Source organism: Vipera ursinii (genome assembly GCF_947247035.1).
Source record: "Vipera ursinii genome assembly, chromosome: 1".
Lineage (NCBI taxonomy): Eukaryota > Metazoa > Chordata > Lepidosauria > Squamata > Viperidae > Vipera > Vipera ursinii.
In genome coordinates, this window is record NC_139512.1 from 333833956 (window position 1) to 333858145 (window position 24190).

The window sequence follows — 24190 nt, forward strand, 5'->3', positions numbered from 1 at the left end:
AGCAACATAAATTTTGGGCTCAATTATGGTCGTAACTCGAGGACTACCTATATAAGTCTAAGTACTATAGGAAACAGAGGAAAATTCTGAGGTGTTTCTTATTATTATAAAGAGCTATAAAGTATTATATCATTCTAAAGAATCTTAATGTTATAACAATTCAGTACTTTGCCACAGAGCCATTGAACAAGCATTGTAGAGCTGTCCAGACACCCAGGGATATTTGGATGGTGACATTGTCACCAGAGAAAAATGACGGATCCATCTGTAAATCTCAATGTATTATTGTAGAGATTAGCATACAATAATTTCCCAACCTTGGCAACTTGAAGATGCATGGATTCAACTCCCAAAATTCCCTAGCCAGAGCTTGATAGAGAATTCTGAAAGTGTAAGTCCATGCATCTTAAAGTTGACAAGGTTAGGAAACACTGGCTTAGATATTGGACCACAACCTAATATATGTGAGTTTTTGAACATTGTATCATGCACTGAAGTCACACTGGTGACACAAAGCTTATAAAAGTGTGCTTAAAACATTCAAGCAGTTGTGAATCCCCCAGACATGTTACAGCTTTCTTATACTATAAAGATTTCTCCTGGTGAGATTTGGAGATGATATGTTGACCAGCTCAAGACAACAGAGGTATAAAAAGAAGCTGTATATGATGTGATTGCATGTACAACTGTAATTCCTACATTATCTTCAGCAACACCTATCCCTCAAGTAGACATGCAACATGTACGGTAATTGCTTCATGGACATCAATACTATTGGATACACTGAAGGTTTTCTTTTGGGAAACAGACTTTCTCTGTCCTTCTGACTCAATCTGAAGCCATAACCCATTTCAGGCAGCATAGTGGAAGAATGTCACAAAGGAAGGACAGCTTGCACACTAAATCAAAGGCAGATTTTAAAATGAATGAAAATAAACCAAGGTGACCCTAATCAAATTTTGCAAATTATGCAAATTTGTCTGTTTGATTCCTAACTTACCTGATAATTTGTGATGTGTGAACGAAGCCCTAGAAATGAAACTATAGCATTTATCCTTTGGATTGACATGCTATTTTGGAATAGAAGTTTCTGGGTGGAAGAAAACCAAGGTAATAGCAGGTTTTACTATGATGGAGATTTTTGCACACATTCAGATTTTCTTCCATGCCCTAATTTTAACTTAGCATTGGTTTGAACAGATTGAAAATTAACTGGGACTCATTGGCTACATCCCAGAAGGGGTTTTTCCCTCACATAAATACACCATTGCAGCTGCTGCTCTAGCTTTCTCACAGTAGATGGGAGAGTCTCCCAAAAGGCAAATTTTCACCTCATTTGGCAACTTGGAGATCTCTTTCTGACCTAGATACTGCTGCCTGTTACTAAAAACATATAGGACTATGTTGTAATGGGGACATGCTTATGCGTAGCTTAAGACTGTGTTTTTTAACTTTAGCAACTGTAAGATGCTGGCTTGGGAATTCTGTAAAATGAAATCCACACATCTTAAAGTTGCCAAGGTTGAGAAACGATGGCCTAAGAAAGAATTTAATACAATGGGGATTCTCCCCTCCAGAAGGGCTTTTTAGAAACAAATCAGAAAGAAATATATGGTAGGCCTGGTATGCTTAGCACAGATGGGAATCCAGTATTTCTTTGGTGAGATTTTCCTGTAGGAAGCAACCTCCAGACCTAAAATGTTTCAAATTTTTAAACAGAATAGAATTAAATTTCAAGAATTACCATATGAGTACAGCTGCAGGAAACAAAATTATTGTCATGGTTCCAACAGATGAAACTCTTCAAAAGAACTTCGAGGCATTGTTTACCTTAAAGAATCTTTTATTTGAGAAACAAAGTATCGGCACTACATAGTTGAAACCAGAAACTGAATTCCCCTCCCCTGGGCACAAAATAGCAAAGCACAATTCCCTCCTCCAATTAACAGTCATAAATCACATTTCTCAATTAGCTTGAAGCGTGGGCTTTCTCCCCAGCTGTCCAGCCCACCAAATCTTTATCAACTCTGGGCGCAATAACCTTGGATTCACACGGCTGAGTTATTATTGTTATGACTAACTGGACTCTCATCCACATCCCCCCCTCCCAGCATCAACTAACTCTAAAAGCGAAAGAGAAAAATAGCTGCATTTCCATCTGTTGTCAAAGCAAAAACATCCAATATTAGCAGCGTTGACAGTTATAGTCACACTGATGCTCCAATTTACATGGTGCCACAAAGCTCAACATTGTCACCCTTCCTCTTTAACATCTGTGTGAAGCCACTGGTGAGGTCATCCTTCAAGATGGGGTCTTATATCAGTAAGGTCCATCATCAGTTGAACTGTATCTCATCCTTAGGCTGGTCAAGTGATGCTATTAGGGTCTTGTTCCAGTGCCTGGATTTTGTTGGGGGCCAGATGGAGAAGAATAGGCTTGACCCTGGCAAGCTGGGGATGTAAGTGCATGGATTTACAGGTACAGGAATTCTCCATCTTTAGCTAAGAATAAGACTATACTTTCCCAGATAGGACTGGTGTGTAATTTGAAAATCTTCTTGGATGCTAGTTCCTTCCTGAAGAGCAGGTGGCAACTGTGGCCACAAAGGCCTTTCAACAAATTCATCCCATGTGTCAGTTTTGCCCATTCAAGAGGTCAACTATGCCTTGGATAATTCATGCGTGGACTATTTCAATATTTCAAGATGCTGTCCTTGAAAACCATTCAAAAGCTTAAAATGGTCCAAAATGTGGTGGAGTAAGTAGTGATAGGTATGACATAGTATCCCCATGCCACACTTTAGATACATGATCTATGTTGGTTGCCAGTAGGTTTCAATTAAATTGCAAAGAAAGACATTATAAGGTGATACTTTTCATAGCATGTTTTTCAAACTGAAATGTGAGGAGATGGACCACCAGGCAGGAAAAATGTGTAACAGGAAAATATGGGGGAAGGAACCTTTTGAGAAAATAGACATATTGGTGTAGCATAACGATCATTAGATATTCCAAACTTAAACTTACATATTCAGAAGCTGTAAAGTTTGATGCAGTCACTGATTGGCCAAAGGTTATAATATTCATTAATTCGCAAGCAGAATGAAGCCATTCAAGGATTCCTGATTTCATATACCAATTAAATTAAATTGGTATTTAATTAAGTCAAATAAATTAAATTATAAAAGTTGATCTGATAACTCATAATGCTTTTTCTCAATAAATCAGGAATAGATCTTAAGCTAAGTTTCTGCTATTTCCTGAACCTTCCCTGCCCCATAGAAAAGGATGTTAAGTTCTATACTTTCCAGTTCTCTGATCTAGTAGAATGACATCTCTGTATACAACCTATACAATTTTAAGTCAAAAGATGATAGCAGTTTTATTTTTGTATCAAAGTGAAAACACAGACTGAACAAGTTTACTGATGCAGAAACTCTATTTTTCAAAGCAATACAGATTAACCTCTTTCTGAATTCCATTATTTGGAGAAGGACATATTTGCAAAAGGGGGGGGGAGATACTTTGGTGGGGAGGGGTATTTTTATATTCCAGTGCTGGAATCCACACACCCACCACACCTACACACACACACACACACACACACACACACAACCCGTCTGAAGGCAGTATGGCCAGCTCCATTCAATTTCCTTTTTCAGTGCCTGGTCAGAAGGGTTTTATTTGTTAAAGCATTTTAATATACTGGGTTGTCTGTTGTAGAATCATTATTGTGGGTTTTTTAAAAAAAGCATTGCATTGTTACAGAACTGAATGGAACACAGCAGTATAAATACCAGTTAAATAACCAAAGATGTATAGAATTAGGTAACAATTCAAATCTGTATGATATCAGCATACAGTCTTAGATACAGCATACACTGGCCATCTAGAAATATTCTGCCTCCTTGTTCACATCATCAATAAAATTGTAAATTATCTGCCAGATGACTGCTTGGTTTTATATTTATTTATACTATTATAATTAAATATATAATATTTATATATAAACTCTATACTACTTATACTAAAACTCTTGGTTTCCCAATTTCTAGCCTGGTTCCTTAACCACCAGAGTACATCAAACTGGCTAAAACGTACAAGGAACAATTGCTGGAATTGGGTATGTCTAGTTTAATGAAAAGAAGGACCTGAAGACAGGACAAGAAGCAACATATGGAAACTAACCAAAGAGAGAAGCAACCTAGAACTAAGGAGAAATTTCCTGACAGTTAGAACAATTAATCAATGGAGTGACTTGCCTCCAGAAGCTGTGAATGCTCCAACACTGAAGGTTTTTAAGAAGAGATTGGACAACCATTTGTCTGAAATTGTATAGGGTTTCCTGCCAGAGCAGGGGGTTGGACTAGAAGACCTCCAAGATCCCTTCCAATTATTGTTGTTGTTCTTGTCGTCATTGTCATCATCATCATTATCATCGTCATCAAAGCTCTATCCCTTTTTGAATGGTACACATGTAAAAAAAGGGCAAAGTGCTTCAACTGTGCAGTTTCAGCCATTATCCTGACTTTTTTAATGAACCCAATTTGCCCCTTACTTCATGCTAAGTTATAATTACAGCTCATAAACTAATGGTAAATAACAGCTTCAAACTGACCTACTACCCTGAACCAAGCTATGTTTACACATACTTAACTTGCATATCCCAGTAAATTAAAAACATGTTACTCGTATTTATTCTGAAATACTGTAATAAATCACTAAGATAATTCTTTTTAATATCTAAATTGTGTCTCTGAAGGAAAAAAAACAAGGGATTTCTTAATAACTGATTAAGCTATGATATAACTTCTTTGCCTCTCTCCTCTCTGATTCAATATGTCTTTAATTACTGGCATAGTTTTATTGTCAACTTGTGGCCTTCTTCTTTTCACTGGCCAAACAGATGGAGCAAAAGTTTCATAATGAGGAAAATTACAATCTGTTTTTCTGATATTAATACTTATACTGGGCCCTTAGGGAGCATGATGGAAATTGGAACCTATCGTTCCTATTCTGGAACAGAAGCAGACCTTAGGTGGTCTCTGACTAATTTCAACAGGGATATATGATTTCTGTGAGGAAGAAATCTCTGATTTGCCCAGTATCCTTTCAAATCCAGATCTATACCACATTTTGGTATAGTGGTGCCATTCAACCTACCACCACCATCACCAATTTAATGGCACATATGACTTCTTTAAAAAAAACTTATCCTTTTCTCTCCCTCCCACAGAGGCCCAGTGGGGAAATGAGGATCAAGTGAACCATTACAGCCCACCTAACCTCAGTTCAATATTCCAGTGTAAAGTAAAGAGGAATTGGACTTTCTATTTTTTCTGTTAGGTAAATCCAACAAACCATCAAAGCATATGGCAAAACCCTTCATAGTTATTGTGCTGTGTGATACAGGATCAGAAGCAACATGGCAACCTCTTTGGATTTTTTTTTCTTATCTAGGGAGATGATAAGGTCTGGTTTATGGACATAACAGAACATAGTCTATAATGGAAAGAAATAATACAAAAAGATAAATTTTGTAGATAGTTTTTTTAAAATTACATCATATATATATATATATTACTGAAGCAGGCTATTTGCTCTTACAGCAGTATATTTTCTCTTTACCCCTAATTTACACTGCCAAAGCCATGGCTTTCCTTATAATTAAAGTTACCACACAGCCAAATCTGGCAGACCACATGGATAGGGATGCACTGTGCAGACTGTAGGAATCCTAATTAGCTAGCTAGGATCATAGCAAAAGTCCTCATTGAAAAGAAAGGATTTAAACAGCAGCGAAGAAAGTTGCACATTGGAAAGAGTAGGGAAAAAATGAATCATGTAAATTTCAGCGTTATCACATGACAAAAAAATTTAAGCCACTTTTCTATCTCAAAATGTCCTCAATTAAAAGTTTGGAACTGCTCTAATCAAGATGCAAAAAGAATGTCAAGTTTCTGGTTTTTATTTTTCAAAAAAAAAACCACAATTACAAAAATTATTTTTAACAAGTACATTGTTATTAGCGAGACAACCCTTAACATGTGTGGCAAATTTCAGTTGTGGTAAATTGCTTGTGTCAAAGTGGTCCTTTCCAGAGTCCACACTAGAATGTGCCAACAGACAGTACATCACTCTTGTGGTCATAAAAGTAGCTTAATTGTCTTAGTCTTAAGCTAAAGAAGTCCAGATGGTTTAGGTCAGAGCTACCAAATGCAAACACCATGTGTTTGAGCAACATGGTGGAACTAAGGTAACATACGACATACGACCGACAATCTTTGCTGGCATGGTGAGTTTCTAGTTGTTTTGGAACTGTTGGTGAGACTGTTAAAAGTCGTTGGCGCTGTTTGAATTTGTTCAACCAGCAGCAAGATCTGACTGCTGGCCCAGTGATGGATTGTATTGCAAATCAGGGCTGTTTCCAGAGGAGGCAGAGGAGGAGAGGACCTGGAGCTTATGGAGCAAAGGAACTGGATGAGGCTGTCGGCAGGCCCAGAGGAAGAGAGAGAGGTTTTTGGAGGAGTTGGTGGTGGCAGCAGCAGTGTGCTCCAGGGGTGAAAAGAAGCAAGGCCTCTTAAAGGAAAAGGAAGAGTCAGGATCAGAAAAAGGAAAGAATGTGAGGTTGTCAGAATACAAGCAAATTTGAGGGCTAATCCACATGGAGCCCCATTTCCATCTGTCCTGTGTGCCATCGTTCACTCCCTAGAGACTAAAATGGACAATGTGAAATTTGAGCGGGCCACGAACAAGAAGTATATATCGGAGGTGGTGACCCTTTGAGAGCTGTATGCAACGAAATTTCATTTTGATGTATGCCGATTGGTGTACATTCAAAGTGACAATAAAGTTATCATTACCTGCAGTTCTGGACACATAATTTTCAGCACACTTTGTTGCTAAGAAGTGACATCCTTTGAAGGTTAAAAGCATGTCCCAATTGTTCCCTACCTCATTTACGTGCTCAAATTCCTGAAGAATTGTGAAATTCAAAATTCCCTGCACTTGAAAATTAGTTTCATTTATTTTAGGAAGTGGCCCGTGATCTTTGAGAGACCTATTCTAGTAACCAGATTCACACATAGGGCTAAATTGCTAAGCACATTGGTTTGTGCTTAAATTGTAAGCTGCCCTGAGTCTTCGGAGAAGGGCGGGATATAAATGGGATTAAAATAAAAAATAAAAAAATAAATTGTGATTTATCTAAATCCATTATGGCTCAGGATGCCAAGGAAACCCAGCAAGTGAATTGAATATATGAAAATTGATTATTGGGGTGGATGAAAGCTCAATGACTGAAAATTTGGCTGCACCTTGCTTGACTTCAGTTTGTTCCCGGTTTCTTGAAAAAGAGATGGCTTAGAAACAATTAAAATGGTCAAAACTCAATGCATATTCCCAATTTCCCACTGGCACTAAAACGGTTTCATAGGTTTAGCTCCTTTTCAGAGGTCTAAAAAAGTTGTAGAGAGTTGTACAGAGTAGAATAAATAACCTTCACAGAGAGAGAGAGAGGGAAGGTCCACTACCAAGGCAACAAACAGATAAACATGGCTTAAATCCATACCAAGTTGGAAATTTTTGAAAATTTCTTATCACTTAATGACCAGTTTAGATTGGGCACCTTTGTAATTCACTGGAATTGAAACTTCCAGGATTCTCTTTCTGTAGTCATTCTAGATGAAGATTTTATTTTTATGCAGTGTCTTGATATGGTCTACTGTTTAAGGCTACCAGACATTTTATGTTATAACTTCTAACAAGTATTTTTACTCATTTTCTCTACCTTTTATTGACAAAGTTGTTGTGACACAAATGTCGTACCACCCCAGATATTTTTTTCACCACTGTTTCAGAAATGTATTACTATCTTGGCAATGTGTGCTTGTTGTTCCATTTTGCATCACTTAATGTTTTCCTTTTATTTCCCTTTTATAAACTCAGTGAAAGTCTTTTGGAATTTTTGTTGTCCCGAATAAGGTATTATCTATGAAAACATAGGAAAAAACATAGAATAACAGAATTGGAAGGGATGAGGTCATCTAGTCCAACTCCCAATTCAAGTAGGAGACCCTATACCAGACACGTCAAACACAAGGCCTGGGGGCCAGATCCAGCCCGCAAAGTGGTTTCATGTGGCCCGCGAAGCCATCCTGGAAACAGTGAAGGAACGGCCCCCACTGCCTTGGCCCTGGCCCAGAGACCCTCCTTCTGCCAGAGACCCTCAGATCTGTCCCACTCCTTCCCGGGCCCCGATAGGCACCCTTGATGCAAACGATGTAGAGCTGGCCACGCCCACCCAGTAGGCCATACGTACTCTAGCCATGCCCACCCAGTAGGCCACACCCACCCAGGCCATACCCACCCGGCCCCCTGAGGGCAACCGCAATGCTGATGTGGCCCTCAATGAAATTGAGTTTGACACCCCTGCCCTATACCATTTCAGACAAATGGCTGTCCAGTCTCTTCTTGAAAGCTTCCAGTGATAGATCTAAATCTCAAATGTGCTGATGGAAAAATCAGTCCCAGGGATTGCTACAAGGATGTAAATCCATGCTGCTTTACAGGAAGTTTTTTTTTAAAAAAAAGGGGTGCTCATTACATGATGGCTTGCTGTGTCAAAGGCAGATTCACACAATGGCCATTTAAACCTCATTGTACATGGGCGAGTATGTATACCTGCGGTGTGAGGAAGGGTTGTACTCCGGTATTAAATTCGTAAGATTTGCATGCTAAATACCTTATGTTCAGCCCCTGGCATTTCTTAATGTTTATTTACTGACATTTAGAAATAGTATACCCCAGTATCAAAATTCATATATACCGTATTATAAAATCAGAAACAAATATAGAAACAAGAGGCTGCAAGCAACGAAAACTGCAAACTAACCGAAACAATATAAGTATAAAAATGCTTGGCTGAATAAAAATACCTCGCCTCAGTGCCAAAATAATTAATTTTAGTGAATCAAAATTCAGACTTGGTATGGAAGAAGAAAATATTGAACTTTTGTCTGACTCACAGTGACCCAGCATCTTCCACTTATGCTGGACTAGGCGCCATGTGCCTCAGCAGTTACGTGGGAAGACTGGTGCTCAATTTAGTGCTCAGATGTGCATTCATCTGCCACTTTCACTGCTACTCCAAAATAGTCCTCTATGAAGTTACACTTAGTGCAGGGGTGTCAAACTCGATTTCATTGAGGGCCGCATCAGCATTGAGGTTGCCCTCAAGGGGCCGGGTGGGTATGGCCAGGGTAGGCGTGGCCTACTGGGTGGGCGTGGCTAGAGTGCGTATGGCCTACTGGGTGGGCATGGCCCGCTCTACATCATTCGCATCAAGGGTGCCTATGGGGGCCTGGGTAGGAGTGGGACAGATCTGAGGGTCTCTGGCAGAAGGAGGGTCTCTGGGCCAAGGCAGTGGGGGTCATTCCCTTACTTTTTCCAGGATGGCTTTGGGGGCCACATGAAACCATTTCGCGGGCCAGATCCGGCCCCCGGGCCTTGTGTTTGACATGTCTGACTTAGTGTGTTGAGTTTATGAAGCCACTCTTCTGTCCTATGTTTCCGGTCTGTCACAAAATGCATTTTAAAATGTGATTTATCTCTCCAAATACACTTTGCATGTTGAAGAATATTTTTCTGAGCTGAGCACAGTGCTGGAAATTTGACAAAGTGTGGATTCTTAATCTTTAATCAAGAATTGATTCAAGGGGCGCAATTCAAGAATGTTGATATGAGAATTTGCATAAATTAGCACTCCTGGGCTACACATCATCATGCTCCTTTGATTCTTGGTGAAATGCTATTTGAATCTCAGAGCTGCTCCCTGGGACTTACCGTCATCACAGAGATTCAGCTTTGAAAGGTTCTTTCCATCAAACGGCTCTTCCAGGATGGATCCATTCTCTCTTTCACCCAAAGTGTGCAGATACATGGCTTTGTTCTCCATCCTGTGCAAAGCACACAGAAGAATTCATTGAGGAAACTGGTGAAGATTGATTGATGTTTAGATTATATATTTTGCACGCATGCACTGAACATTCTGAGATGTCACTGAAGAATTTCAAAGATTTGTCAATTCAGACTTCAACATTCACTCCAACTTACTTGCCAAATGTTGGGGGGAATGGCAGGAAGTAACAGACATAAAGAAGCATGAAGAGGGCAACCAAAATCCAATCTGAAAGTGTTCTAATACTTTTTATACAAGCACAGACTAGAACATTAGGACTCTTATTTAGGAAAAAAATCTAACAAGGGGAGTACAGGATATGGTTGAGAGGTATAAAGTTATACAAGGCATGATAAAGTACATAGGGAGAATTATTTCTCCTCTCAAAAAGGAGATTTAGAACAGATATAGCAAGTCATTAACTCAAGGGATTCGCTGTCAAAAGATATGGTGGGATAAGAGATGATGATCACAAACATGGGCAATTTAACAGGGGATTGTATAAGTTCCTTGGAGAAGGACTGTTTTAAAGTCTCTGTGTAACCCTTAGGCAGAATGGAGTAGCATTCTTCCAAATATCACTTGCTATGTGTATCCATCTGCTGCTTGAAAGTACCTCAAAAATACAGTATCTGGCCACAATGAGTATCAACATGTTGGACTAAGATGACTTTTCATGTGATACAGCTGGACTATTCCTGTGCTTGTATGTCTTATAACTTTCAATTTAATGACGTTTACTTCTGTGGAGGCTGCTGGATTTCATCTGGATCCCCCACTTGGGATCAGAAGATCAGTGAATATTTGCAGCTGCTCTGGAGCATAAAAACGTTTTGGAATCCCAAAGAAGATCCATAATCAGTGATGATGGACATTTGGCACAGATAGTATACTACTGCATGACTGATTGACTGATGTATAACTATTATCAAACCATACAGAACTACAGGTAGTCCTCGACTTGCAACAGTTCATTTAGTGACCATTTGAAGTTACAAGGCACTGAAAAAGTGACCTATGACTATTTTTCACACTTACGACCATTGCAGCATCTCCATGGTCACTTGATCAGAATTCAGATGCTTGGAAACTGATTTACATTTATGACGGTTGCAGTGTCCCATGGTCATGTGATCACCTTTTGTGACCTTCTGACAAGCAAAGTCAATGGGGAAGCCAGATTCACTTAACAACCATGTTGCCAACTTAATAACAGCAGTGATTCACTTAACGACTGTGGCAAGAAAGGTCATTAAATGGAGCAAAATTCACTTAACAACTGTCTCCCTTAGTAACAGAAATTTTGGGCTCAATTGTGGTCATAAGTCGAGGACTATCTGTACACGACAAAATAGATAAGGTCTCTGTATTCTACAGTTTATACAGAGTGAAAATCTAGTAAAAAGAGAAAAGGATAAAGGCCAATGTATGACGGAAAGGACACGAGTAGGAGCATCAGCAGCTGAATAGGGAGGCCTCTGGTGTTCATCTAAAATGCTTGCTGGATTTTCAGGTTTGAAACACCCAGCCTTATTTCCAAAGCAAAACTGATAGATTAGGAAAACTCTGGGCCCCTCTACACACAACATATCCTACAGCTTCAGTTTATCTGTGCTTTCCCAGTCTGTCCTGTTCTGCTAATGCTTTATCTATGCATACAAAAAACCAGTATGTGATACAAGTAAGGACCTGCCTCAACTAGGTCTCCCAATAAAGCAGAACTCTTGAAACAGGCATTGTCTCGAAAGGAACTTTTATTAGGTGATAGCAAAGAAGCAAAGCGAGGTCTGAGGAAATAGCCCGCGTAAGCAGTATATCAAAAGGAATATTCGTTACTCCTCCCCCCCCCAGGGTCCCACTGTCCATTTGAATCTCGGCCAATCTACAGGTGGTATATTGTTTTGGTAACTGGCTCCTATGGTGAGCTCTTCAAGGTCTCTCTTGGTTTCATTTCCCTCTGGCTCCAAGCGCAAACCATCTTCCAGATAAGGGTGATGGTATTCGGCCGCATTCCTTCCCCTGGGGGAAGAGTGTGGCATGGGCAAAGCAAAGCATATTGTATATCCGCGTAATGAAATCCCCCCTCCCAACAGAATGGCAGGCGCCTCCAAAATGGTTATAGAAGCATGTATAGGTTAGATAGAATAGTGATACATTTCTTTGAGGACCTGACATACACCTTATTTTCAACAGTAAACTTTTTAAGGGTTCTGGTGCTTCTCAGAGTTCATGTTAAGCACCAAGGAAATCAGGAAATCCAGGTGGTAGATAAGAGTCAATGGAATTCAAGGTCGGCTGGACTTAGATCTCTTGTGGGCATGAAAAGACTTGAGAATGATGACGTGTTTGGCCCCTCCCTTGGGATCAGCCTGGTCATCTCCTACAGTCCAGTTCTCTCAAGAAGTAATGCAGGATTCATGAGTCTTTCAATGATTTTTTTATTTATACATGTATAAAAGCTCAGTATAAGATAAAAGTTTGCAGCGTTGATAGTCAGACTCCTGTTTCCACTAGTTCCCACAACCCTGTAAGATTTCCTGCAGAATGAAAGACCACTGTGTCTCCTTTCCTGATCAAATTCCTGCATAAATCTATTAAATAAGCAGACTTTCCTTTCCCCCATGCGCTTGACTAGAGAAAAAAAATGTAATTAATACCTTCATCCTTATCATCCCCCCTTCCTCCATCTCTTTCTTTGATTAATGGTCTTTCATTTTTTAAGTTAGTTATAATATAATCTCAGTTATCAGATTGCTCCCATCATCCTATTATAGGAGGCATTGCTACAAGACATCTGAATTGATAGTCTGTTCAAATCAATATTTAACTCTGCTCATTTTTCAAAATCTCACATAAACCTTCCTGACTTCATCTCTATTAGAAGTTCCATTATTACCATTCTGGCTGAGAATCATGGGACTTGAATTCTAACATATCTAGAATGCACAAGATTGGAGAAATCCCTAAGAAGGCTTCTACTGATCAAATTCAAATTCAATTTACTACCAAAACTAAAAAAAAGCAACCTTGCTTTGCAGCTTATTTATAAACAGTTGGATCAAAATTGTTTCTGTGTTATATTTTGCTAAACTGGAAGGGCAAACTATGTGCCACAGATAACAAAACAGCACAAATGAAATCTTCTTCATATAGTCAACCCCAAACAGCCTTCTCTAAAGGGCTTTATCAATGCATACTGGCTGACTGGGTGGTTAACTCAGCTAAGCTGAGCTTAAACTCTGATGAAATGTTTAGAGAGTGGAAGATGTTGAGCACAGAACAGCTCAGATCAAACCAGCTGGATAGGTCTGAGATCAGCTCAAAGAGGTTATCTTATCCTAAACCCTGGAGGCAAGCCGTTCCACTGATTAATTGTTCTAATTGTCAGAAAATTTATCCTTAGTTCTAGGTCAGTTCTCTCCTTGATTATTTTCCATTCTTGCTTCTTGTCCTGCATTCAGGTGCTTTGGAGAATAGCTTGACTCCCTCCTCTTTGTGGCAGCCTCTGAGATATTGGGAGACTGCTATCATGTCACCCCTCGTCCTTCTCTTCATTAAACTAGACATACCCAATTCCAGCAGCCGTTCCTTATACGTTTTAGCCTCCAGTCCCCTAATTATCTTTGTTGCTCTTCTCTGCACTCTTTCTATAGTCTCAACATCTTTTTACATCCTAAAGACCAAAACTGGGTACAACATTCCAAGTGTGGTCTTACCAAGGCATTATAAAGTGGTACTTACACATTGCATGATCTTGATTCTATCCCTCTGTTAATGCAGCCTAAGACAGCATTGATGTTTTGAGAGCTGCAACACACTACTGGCTTATATTTAAGTGATTGTCCACTAAGACACCAAAATCCCTCTCGCAGTTGCTACATATGTTATCATCCAGTTAGTTTCTGTGGCTTAAGGTAGAGTTAAACTGGTCCTCTCTGGATCAATAGAATAGAATAGAATAGAATAGAATAGAATAGAATAGAATAGAATAGAATAGAATAGAATAGAATAGAATAGAATAGAATAGAATAGAATAGAATAGAATAGAATAGAACTGGATGGGATCTTGGAGGTCTTCTAGTCCAGCCCCCCTGCTCAAGCGGGAGAGCCTATGCCATCTCAGACAAGTGACTGTCCAGTCTCTTCTTAAAAACCTCCAGTGATGGAGCGCCCTCAATTTCTGGAGGCAAGCTGTTCCAATGGTTAATTGTCCTCACTGTCAGGAAGTTTCTCCTTAATTCCAGGTTGCTTCTCTCTTTGGTCAGTTTCCAACCATTGTTTCTTGTCCTGCCCTCTGATGCTTTGGTGAATAATTTGACTTCCTCTTCGAATACTGGAATACTGCTATCATGTCACTCTTGTTTCTTCTTTTCTTTAGAGTAGATTTTCTTTAGATTAGACTGATATCTATTCCTTTCACCTCCCCATTTTAAGTACATGGAACTTCTAATTATTTGAGATTTATCTTTTGCCACAGTCCAGATGAATTCCAGGCAGTAGTCCAATATTAATAATAGATATAATACACTAGCAATAAATAGTTCAATTCTAACAACATGCTGGTACCAATGCCTCTACTATCAGCTGCCTTTGAGTTAGAATTATGCAGCATTTGCTAGCACCGCAACATTTCTGATATGTTTTTCCCAGCCTGGCTGTAAGGTGTTCAGAGTCACTGATAAGTGAGCAGCCTTAAAATCAGATGAAGGAATAAATTAATTAATGCCACCCAGAATAACCAGGGTTTTTTTATCCCCTTCCAGAAAGCCATAAAAGTTGGGACTATTCTTTCTCGGGGGTGGGGGGCATACTATTCTATAGGAGAGGACCTCCCACAGACAAATCCATCCATTGTATAGTATTTTAAGTAGGGTCTCTTAGCAAAGGCTCTATAAAAAAATTAGAATAGGATCATACAGCCCTAGATAATTTTATAAGGGCATCAAGTCCAACCCCTTCTCTGAGAGGAAATCCATTTTTTTTCCTCTTGTGACATCTGAAATAATTAGGGAAAAAATGTACTGAATACCCAGACAGTATTCAAAACTCGCTTTATATATCCCAATTTTAATTAATTTAATATCCTAACAGTCGCTGGCCATGCATTTTGAGGTTCAGTATAAAACTCTTTTAAAGATGTGTATTTCTATAGTTTCCACGGTACTTATCTTTAGAACACCTTGGAGACACCCCTCCCCAAAAACATTTTTCTCTCTTTTTCCTAAAGCAATTTTATTTTTATTTTTATTTTAATCCCATTTATATCCTGCCCTTCTCCGAAGACTCAGGGCGGCTTACAATTTAAGCACAAACCAATGTGCTTAGCAATAGCCTTCATTCTATGTATATGCCTGCTTATTAGGGCTTTCGTCCCCCCCAAGCGGCATTATTACAAAGTCAGCTTATTGCCCCCAACAATCTGGGTCCTCACAGACCCAATTTCCATCACAGACTAAAATAGGCAAAAATAAGAGCCAAGGGTTACAGAGTGTGTTTATCATAGCACAGTGTTCATTCAGTCAAATCATTCACACATTTCTCTATCTGTTCTTGTTATACTGATCACAAAAGAGATCCATCTGAACTTCCCTCAAGTAAGAAGCAAGTGAGATGAATATTTCAGAGGGCTGACGTGCCCTCAACCTAAGATTTGTTCTTATACAAAAAGATAAAAAGAGGTCTGATGCTGATCAAGGACAGGTTGTGGAGCTGAGAGCCATAGCTGGAGTGCCTGGAACGTCCTCTTCATAGCCAATAGATGGCAAGATTTTGACATGGAATGTTAATGGGGTGAATTCCCCACAAAAGAGAAAAAAGTTATTTCACTATTTGAAAACTTTAATCATGGTATAACATGTCTGCAAAAAAAACCCATATTAAAGAGACTGACAAAAAGTATTTAATAAACAAGACTTTAGCTCTGGAATTTATTTCTGTTAATTCTAAGAAGAAAATTAATGGAGTAATCTTATATATAAAACCCCAATTACATCCAAATTTGTTGTTTGCTGATGATCAATGCAGATATATAATAGTGCAAACTGAATTGTTGTGGAATTATACACCCCACAAGAAGAAAAAGCTATGTTTTTTTAAATATTTGCCCGAACATCTACTTGCTTATTCCTTTCAGTATTGGTGTGTAATTGGAGATTACATTGGGGTAGTAACCCCACAACTGGACAGATCAGCTGACAAAGAAATTAAAGAAACACAAGGAAAACTGCCCCAAACGTTTTTTGAATTGACTGATACTTTAAATTTGATTGATGTATGGAGAGGTAAAAATGGACTGACAAAATACTTTACCTTCTTTTCAGGGACACAAATCTTTTTCTAGGACTGATAGGATTTGAATTATAAAAGCTTTTCTTGGTGATTGATAAATTTTCTTATCTAAATTTGTGCTGATGGTGCTTCCATTGCCATAAGCTCAAAATTGTCAAAAGAAAATACTTCTTCACACTTATTTTCACTTGATATATGCTGGTAGCCAGTGAATTAAATCACTTTTTTTTAAAAAAAATGTTATTTACTGTTTATTGTTATATAAAAATTTAATAAATAAATAAATAAAATATTTATTTAACAGGCTGCCGTATTCCAGCACAATATAAAACAATGTAAAAGAATTTCAAACCATGTCATGTGCAATCAGTACAAAGAAGGATTCTCCGGGAAGACATCTTTCCAAAGGGCAGGGGCTGCAACAGAGAAGGCCCACTTCCTAGGGCCCACACTTTTTAATTGGTGGGACCCAGAGGATGCCAACTCTGCCCAGTCACATCTATTTCCATTCATGAATTTGCCAACACTTATTGGCTATTACAGTTGAACAGAAGCTTTCATGAGGAGATCTAATCTTATCACTGAATTCACATATTCTGCCACTCAAATATTGTTAACTATAACTTGTTGATTAAGTCATGGTTGACTACATTTATTCATGTATCCAACCCTAAAGTAGTAGGCAGGCAAGGCTCCAGCTTCCACAGCATCATCCAACCTCTCTTTCAGAGTTTAACCTATTAATTAAAAAAGGTAAAAGAGTCCCTGTGGATTTTACTGTTAATCATTGCCAACTTTAGGGGATGGTGCTCATCTCCATTCAATCCTGCCAAGACTGAGTGGCTGTGCGTACAGGCATCTCGAGTGAATCATTCTATTCCACCTTTAATAATGGGGGGTGAGGTGTTACCCCCCCCCCCCCGTCGATAGGGCTCGCAACTTGGGTGTCCTCCTGGATTCATGGCTCAGTTTTGAAGATCATATAGGAGCCGTGACCAGGGGGGCTTTTGCCCAGGTTCGCCTGGTGCACCAATTGCTGCCCTATCTGGACTGAGATGCCTTGCGCACAGTCACTCATGCGCTCGTGACCTCCCGGTTAGACTACTGTAACTACATGGGGCTGCCCTTGAGGACCACTCGGAGGCTTCAACTGGTGCAGAATGCAGTCGCACGAGTTGTGATGGGGGTTCCCCAATACTCCCATGTAACACCTCTGCTCCGCGAGCTGCATTGGCTTCCGGTTGCCCTCCGGGTGAGATTCAAGATGCTGGTGATGACCTATAAAGCCCTAAATGGCTTGGGTCCGGGATATCTGAGGGAACACCTGCTGCCGGCATCAAGTTCCCTTTGTCCTGTGTGCTTCCACAGGGAGGGCCTTCTCAGGGTGCCGCTGGCAAAGGATTGCCGGAGGGCAACACCCAGGGGGAGGGCCTTCTCTGTGGGCATGCCTGCCCTTTGGAACCAGTTACCTGTAGAGCTCAGGACTGCCCCAGATTTTTGTTTGTTCCGCCAGGACCTCAAGACCTGGCTCTTTGAGCTTTCTGGCCAGGACTGAGTTAATTTTTAACCTATTGTAATTGAGTTTTTTAATTAGAGTTAAGGGTTTTAGATTTTAATTAAGGATAATTTAATTTATTTTAATTTGTTATTAACTTTTGTATTTTTATGTTGTTTTAATCAGCTTGTGAACCGCCCTGGGTCCTACGGGAAAAGGGCGGTATATAAGTTTAAATAATAAATAAATAAATAAATATTGGCTTAACAACGATAATTTATCCTTACCCAGTCTCAGCTGCTTCTGTTTAGTCTGCTGCCACTTTACTTCTTGTTTTTAAAAATGGGGTGGGAGGAGAGGTTTGGATTCTTTTCCTTTGCTGTCCCAATTATGGAAAACCCGTGCCTAGCCCTGGGTGGTAATTGTGAGGCTCTTTGGTTAATTTATTTTAATTTAATTTGTGCTTCAGCATACTAGGCAAGTCTAGAAAAGTGATTCCTTCAGGAACCAAATTAATTGTGCTTGCAAATGCACCCAGAGAAAAACAGCTAGAAGGGTGGGTGGGGGGAAGCCTGTCACTTTGATCAAGGGGAAGAGAACATTGCAAAAACCACACTTTGAATTACAAATCACTGGAAGATTTCTGTGGCACTTACAGTATTATGCTTTGCCTGATGGATGTGTAAATGTGTTTATCCAGATTACTTCAGAAGTTTTATGCAGCACAGACTATATGTCCACACCACTTGCCTGATAATGGAAGATCTGCCCCTTTCACTGAAGAAGTTGAAGGTGCTTTAATGCCATCTCATGCCAATTATGTGCTTTACGGTGATCTTAAAATTGCATGTAGTGCAAAATCCCAAAGGTGCTTTTTTAAAAGGCAACTGGACTGTTTTTCCTTGAAGACATTTTGTTTCTTGGATGAGACTGGGTGACTGAGAAACTCCATAGACATGTAGTGCGAAGATTTGCCTTTAGAAACAGGATTTGATGACTTACTCGAAACATCAGTCAAGACTTTATATGCCACCATTTCTTTCATCTGCAATACAATGAGGTAGCTTAAATCTAGGAGGTGTAATGTTTTTCTTGTTAACCTGGCCATTTCATCCCAAATTAAAGGAGAATACCGGCTGTGAGAATACCGGCTGTGCCTCAGATAGTGGAGAGCTTCTATTAGCAGATAGCCCTGAACCTGGGTGGCTAATGGCTTGTCTCCATAGAAGTTAGTTCCATATATAACTTGCCACTATGGTAAAAGGAACATCAAGCTTATTTAAATACAGTATACAGATAGTCCTTGACGTATGACTATTGGTTTAACAACCTTGCAAATGTATGATGATGCTGAAAAAAGTGAGTTATGACCAGTCCTCACACTTATGACTGTTCCAGTGTCTCTATGGTCACATGATCAAAATTCTGGCTCTTGGCAACTGGCATGTATTTACGACGATTGCAGCACCCTAGGTCATTTGATCACCATTTGTGATCTCTCCCAGAGGGTGTCCAACAAAGCAAAGTCAATGGGAGAAACCGTATTCGCTTATGGTGATTTGCTTCACAACTACAGCAAAACTACATGGCCTGGGTCCGGGTTATTTGAGGGAACACCTGCTGCCGGCATCAAACGCCCTTCGCCCAGTGCGCTCCCACAGGGAGGGTCTGCTCAGGGTTCCGCCGGTGAGAGATTGCCGGCGGGTGACACCCAGGGATAGGGCCTTCTCAGTGGGAGCGCCTGCCCTCTGGAACCAGCTGCCGGTAGAGCTGAGGACTGCTCCCGACCTCCGATCATTCCGCCGGGGCCTGAAGACCTGGCTCTTTGAGCTCTCGGGCCCAGGCTGAGGAGAAAATTTTAATTGGGGTTTTAATCTACAGGGTGAATTTAATGCTTTTTAAATTGGTTTTAACTTTTGTATGTTTCGATTTTAATTCCCTGTAAACCGCCCTGAGTCCTCAGGGAAAGGGCGGTATACAAATGCAAATATTAAATTAAATATTAAATTAAAAGAGTTTCTGTAATTAGGTAGGACCAGTAGTGGGATTCAGCCAGTTTGCACCACTTCGGCAGAACCAGTAGCTAATTTTTTGTTGCCCAGGCCCAGGATGAACTTCCAGAAGCAGCATCCACACAGAGAACTGGTTGTTCACATATCTGAATCCCACCACTGGGTAGGACTCACTTAATGGCTGCATCGCTTAGATGACCAACTCCAGTCATCAATTGAGGACTGGCTGAGGGATTCAGAGAGTTGAAGCCCACAAGTCTTAAAGTTATTAAGTTTTGAGACCCTTGGTTTAGTTCAATGTTAGCTGAGTAACCATCGTACACTAAGCCATAGCTAAAAACACTGCACTATGATTAAACATTATGTGGATAGTCAGCCAATGTCAGTTATTTTTTGTTTAACATATTTATGAGGCCAATTGTTTTAGTTTGTAAAACATAGTGTGATCTAGTGTTACATACAAACACCGTCTAACATTGGCACTCAGCCTAACACTTGATGGCCTTTTGGAAGATCTTGAAGTCCTGGCTCTGCCATCTGGTTTAAGGATCAGAGAACAATATAGAACCCATAAAATAGCTCTGCTGCTATTGAATGGCTATGCTCTCCCAGTGATTATATTTTATTCCTTCAAATGTTTGTTTTTAATGCTTGTATTATTTGCATTTTATATTTTTTATATTTTGGGGGGGTACTGTTTGTATTTTAATTGTAAGCCACCCAGAGTCAAGTATGTGAAATGGCCAGCTATAAAAATTGAATAACAGACAAACAAATAAATAATAATAATAATAATAATAATAATAATAATAATAATAATAATAATAATAATAATAATAATATAAAGTTGGAAGGGACCTTGGAGGTCATCTAGTCCAACCCCCTGCTCAGGCAGGAAACCTTATACCATTTCAGGCAAATGGCTGTCCAGTATCTTCTTAAAAACCTCCACTGTTGGAGCATTCACCACTTCTGGAGGCAGGTTGTTCCACTGGTTAATTGTTCTAACTGTCAGGAAGTTTCTCCTTAGTTCTAGGTTGCTTCTCTCCTTGACTAGTTTCCATCCGTTGCTTCTTGTCCTGCCTTCAGGTGCTTTGGAGAATAAATCTTTCTACCCATCCAACCCAATCTGGCATAAAGAGTATGCTGTGGGTAGCAATGGCTAGGGCAGGGGTAGGCAACCTTGGCTCTTTTATGACTCGTGGACTTGGAAGTTGAAGTCCACGAGTCATAAAAGAGCCAAGGTTGCCTACCGCTGGGCTAGGGAGTGCCAGCTGGTGGGCCCAGAAGATCCCACCTTTTTGGCACGGCAACTGTCCTTTGAAACATCATCCCCTGAGAAGTAGATTGGCCCCATCCTTGTTGGCTTTCATAAGGTTTTGAAAACTTGGATTACTGCCAAACCTTGGGCCCTGAAAGTGGATTAAAACCCATCTCCTGGTTGTGTGGATGATAGGCTAGATTACTACATGACCAGCTGGTGTGTGTTTTATTTTTATTTTCTATTTTTCTATTGTGTATTTTATGGATTTATTTTATTTATTGTATAGTACTGTTAGCTGCCTAAAGTCACTTAAGTGAGATGGCAGCTATATAAATGAAATCAAATAAATAATACTAAGCCTTTATGGTGTATTTAACAAATTATTATTAAAGTAAACCATTTTGTAACATAAGTGAAGATTCTCCTGGCTGATTTGATCCAGAAAGAGGTTTTTCCATTTTAGTCCATACCAGAAAATGTGGTACCAGATATCATAGGTGGATGTCAGAAATAATTCAAAACCAACATAAATTATTGAAAGTCTAATTATTTAATATTTACTGTACATTCTAACTAAAATATCAGAATTGCTGTGAACATAGTCATATCCTTCTGGGCCTCTTGTCATGGAATCCAGATTCTCTAACAAATTGCTTGGTAGAGTTTAATTTATTTATTTTTTTAAAAAAGTAATACTAATACTTAAACACCTTCCAAATATGTTCTTAGACCTACAGTCCCTTTCATATCTCATCTTTTCCCTCTCCGCTGGTCTCCAGTTCCAGTTGTCGGCATCTCCATCACAATCAGACACTTTTATTTCATCTTCCTTACAGCCCTATTTCTACCCCATTGGAGATTTCTACAGATGGATTGATGTTGTTGTAGCTAAGCAGTGATGTTTACTTGATTTATATTGGGCTATATTTAAATTCCATAGGGTTTTGTTGTTGTTTTTTGCATTGCATTTCAAGATGCAGAATGTTTTTTTCTTCTTCTTTTTAATTCACCATTCTCCAGGGTTAGACAGTGCACCTTGGTAGAGGAAACACTATAATAATGTAAAATGCCCTCTTTCTTCCCACGTCAGCCCTGTACATATGAAGTTAGGTGCCCATTATTTCCAATTCACAGATAGGGAAGAATAGCTAAGAGAGAAAAAGGTAATCCAGAGCTATGCTGGAAATAAGTGACTAAGGGTTTTTCTCCACAGCTGATCTGAAAGGCTCATATTGCTTCTTCAACTGAAAGAAAAGTACATTGGCATGATTTTTTGCGATTGTACCGCCTACTTGTATTGCACTTTCACTGTCTCTATTTTTAATCACCACAAAATCACCTGATTTTGTAACAGTGAAAAAAGCCAAGCAAATTTTATATAATTCTGGGGTGTTTGGGGGATGGCTTCAGGATAAAAGGGTTAAGATGGCTTACGCTCATCTCATTCAGCAATTGGAATGAACTCAAGGTCAAGGTCCAACTCATGAGGATAAGACAAAAAAAATGATATTAGCAGGCCCAGAACATCTTTGTAGCATGATTATGCACAAGAGGGAAAAGACGCTAACAAAACATTCTTCTGCCTCCCCAACCACACCACAATCTCACTACTTCTTCAGTCCATTCAATAACAAGAGGTAAGATCTTAGATATGCTACTCACCTTAAGAAGGATTGCTGGGCAGCTTAGGCACTTGACTCCTCAGTTCCTCTTATTTCCTGCCACATGACATGGTGAAGGAGAAGAAAGAAAAACAAAGTGTTTCTTCTTGTCAGGTTCTTCCAAACTCAGAAGAAAGGGAAAAAGCCAGCTAGGCATATATAACAGCCCCTTCCATAGTCAACTGGAGGTGAAGGGGAGGTGCTGTTGAGTTGTCTGCAAACCTCCCCACCCTTTGTGACAAAGGACTTCAGATGTTCTCAAAATCCAGCACTTAGCATCTCCAGCAATGCTGGTGACTAGGACACTCACCACACATGGAGAGACAACAGGAATGGGAAGCGGAGCAAAAATATGCACTGCTGAATCAGATGCAGGTCCAAAGGCTCAAATATTGTTGTGCTTTGCAAAAAGTTCCAGTTGTTTGGAGTTTTAAAAAGTTTTTGGGAAGGTGGAACGTTTGTGGCTGCAACTCGTGCGGAAATATGCACTCTCTGGTGGCCAAACTAAGAAAGGCAGCTAGAATTGCTTTTTATTTTCAAAAGTTAGCTACAGATCCTTGTTTGCAATCTGAAAGCTTCCGAGGAGCCATTGGCTTATCTAAGAATGCAGCCAGTGCCAACAAAACCTAGAAACAGAACACACAGTCTCTTTGTAATGGATTTTGCTGATTAAAACAAAAGGACAGAGGAAGGAATGAAAAATGCTATCTATCTTTTATATAGAATTTAGCAAAGAGACAGAAAATAATCAGAACATGTATTTGCTTCCCACAAGGTGAAATCAAAGTGAAGAACATTTGTTTATAGAATGCACAAATGTAGAAGAAACAATAGAAAGCCTATGTCCCATGCCAATGATCTCCAAGTATGTTGGCATAGTTAGTGCACAAACCCATGAGTAGGCTCAAATGAACTATAAACCACCAAGAATTAGATTTGCACAATAGGCAAAGCTTGTCAGATCAAATTGCCCTGGTACTGATCAGTATAAAGCAGCTCTGATGTTCATCATAGGCATAATCACTAGAATCTTTTTATACAGACCCAGAGTTTTGAAAGAAAATACTTGCACTGGAAAATTTTCCATTGAATCATACGCTTTATTTTACTTTATTTGTTCATAGTACAGATTCAACAACCTGCTGTTTTTCATATATTTTGAATTATCCATATATATGGATATAATTCTAAAACCCCAAGGCAGCATGGCCATCAGTCTTCTCAGGGTTGATGTCCACATATCTTCAAGTTGCCAAGGTTGAGAAACATTGACTAGAGAGTGCCATGATATGGGAAATCTGGCATAGACAGATAAGGTGGGCCACAGCTGTGTTTATCTCAGCCCAGATTATGGTTGAGTTCTGCAATACTGCCTATTGAACCGTACTGAGAAACAAGATCTACTTTTTTTATTTAAACAATGAATACTTATATTTAATCACCAAATCAGATTCAACTTCAACTGAAGTTTCCAGTTGAAGAGAATGGCCTTGAACTGAATTTTCAGATCAC

The 24190-nt window shown here is 39.5% G+C and overlaps 1 protein-coding gene across 1 annotated transcript in view; it reads right to left on the minus strand.

The window, feature by feature from the left end:
- The window catches only part of SCARA5 (scavenger receptor class A member 5), a 123139-nt gene extending 100303 nt beyond the window's left edge, over positions 1-22836 (minus strand). Inside the window, exons 1-2 of the mRNA XM_083360715.1 lie at positions 22680-22836; positions 9844-9956 (exon numbers count right to left, since the gene is read on the minus strand). Of these exons, the coding sequence (XP_083216841.1) occupies positions 9844-9955 (112 nt within the window). The 5' untranslated portion in view covers position 9956; positions 22680-22836. The remainder of the gene's footprint in view (positions 1-9843; positions 9957-22679) is intronic.
- Positions 22837-24190: the final 1354 nt, after the last annotated feature.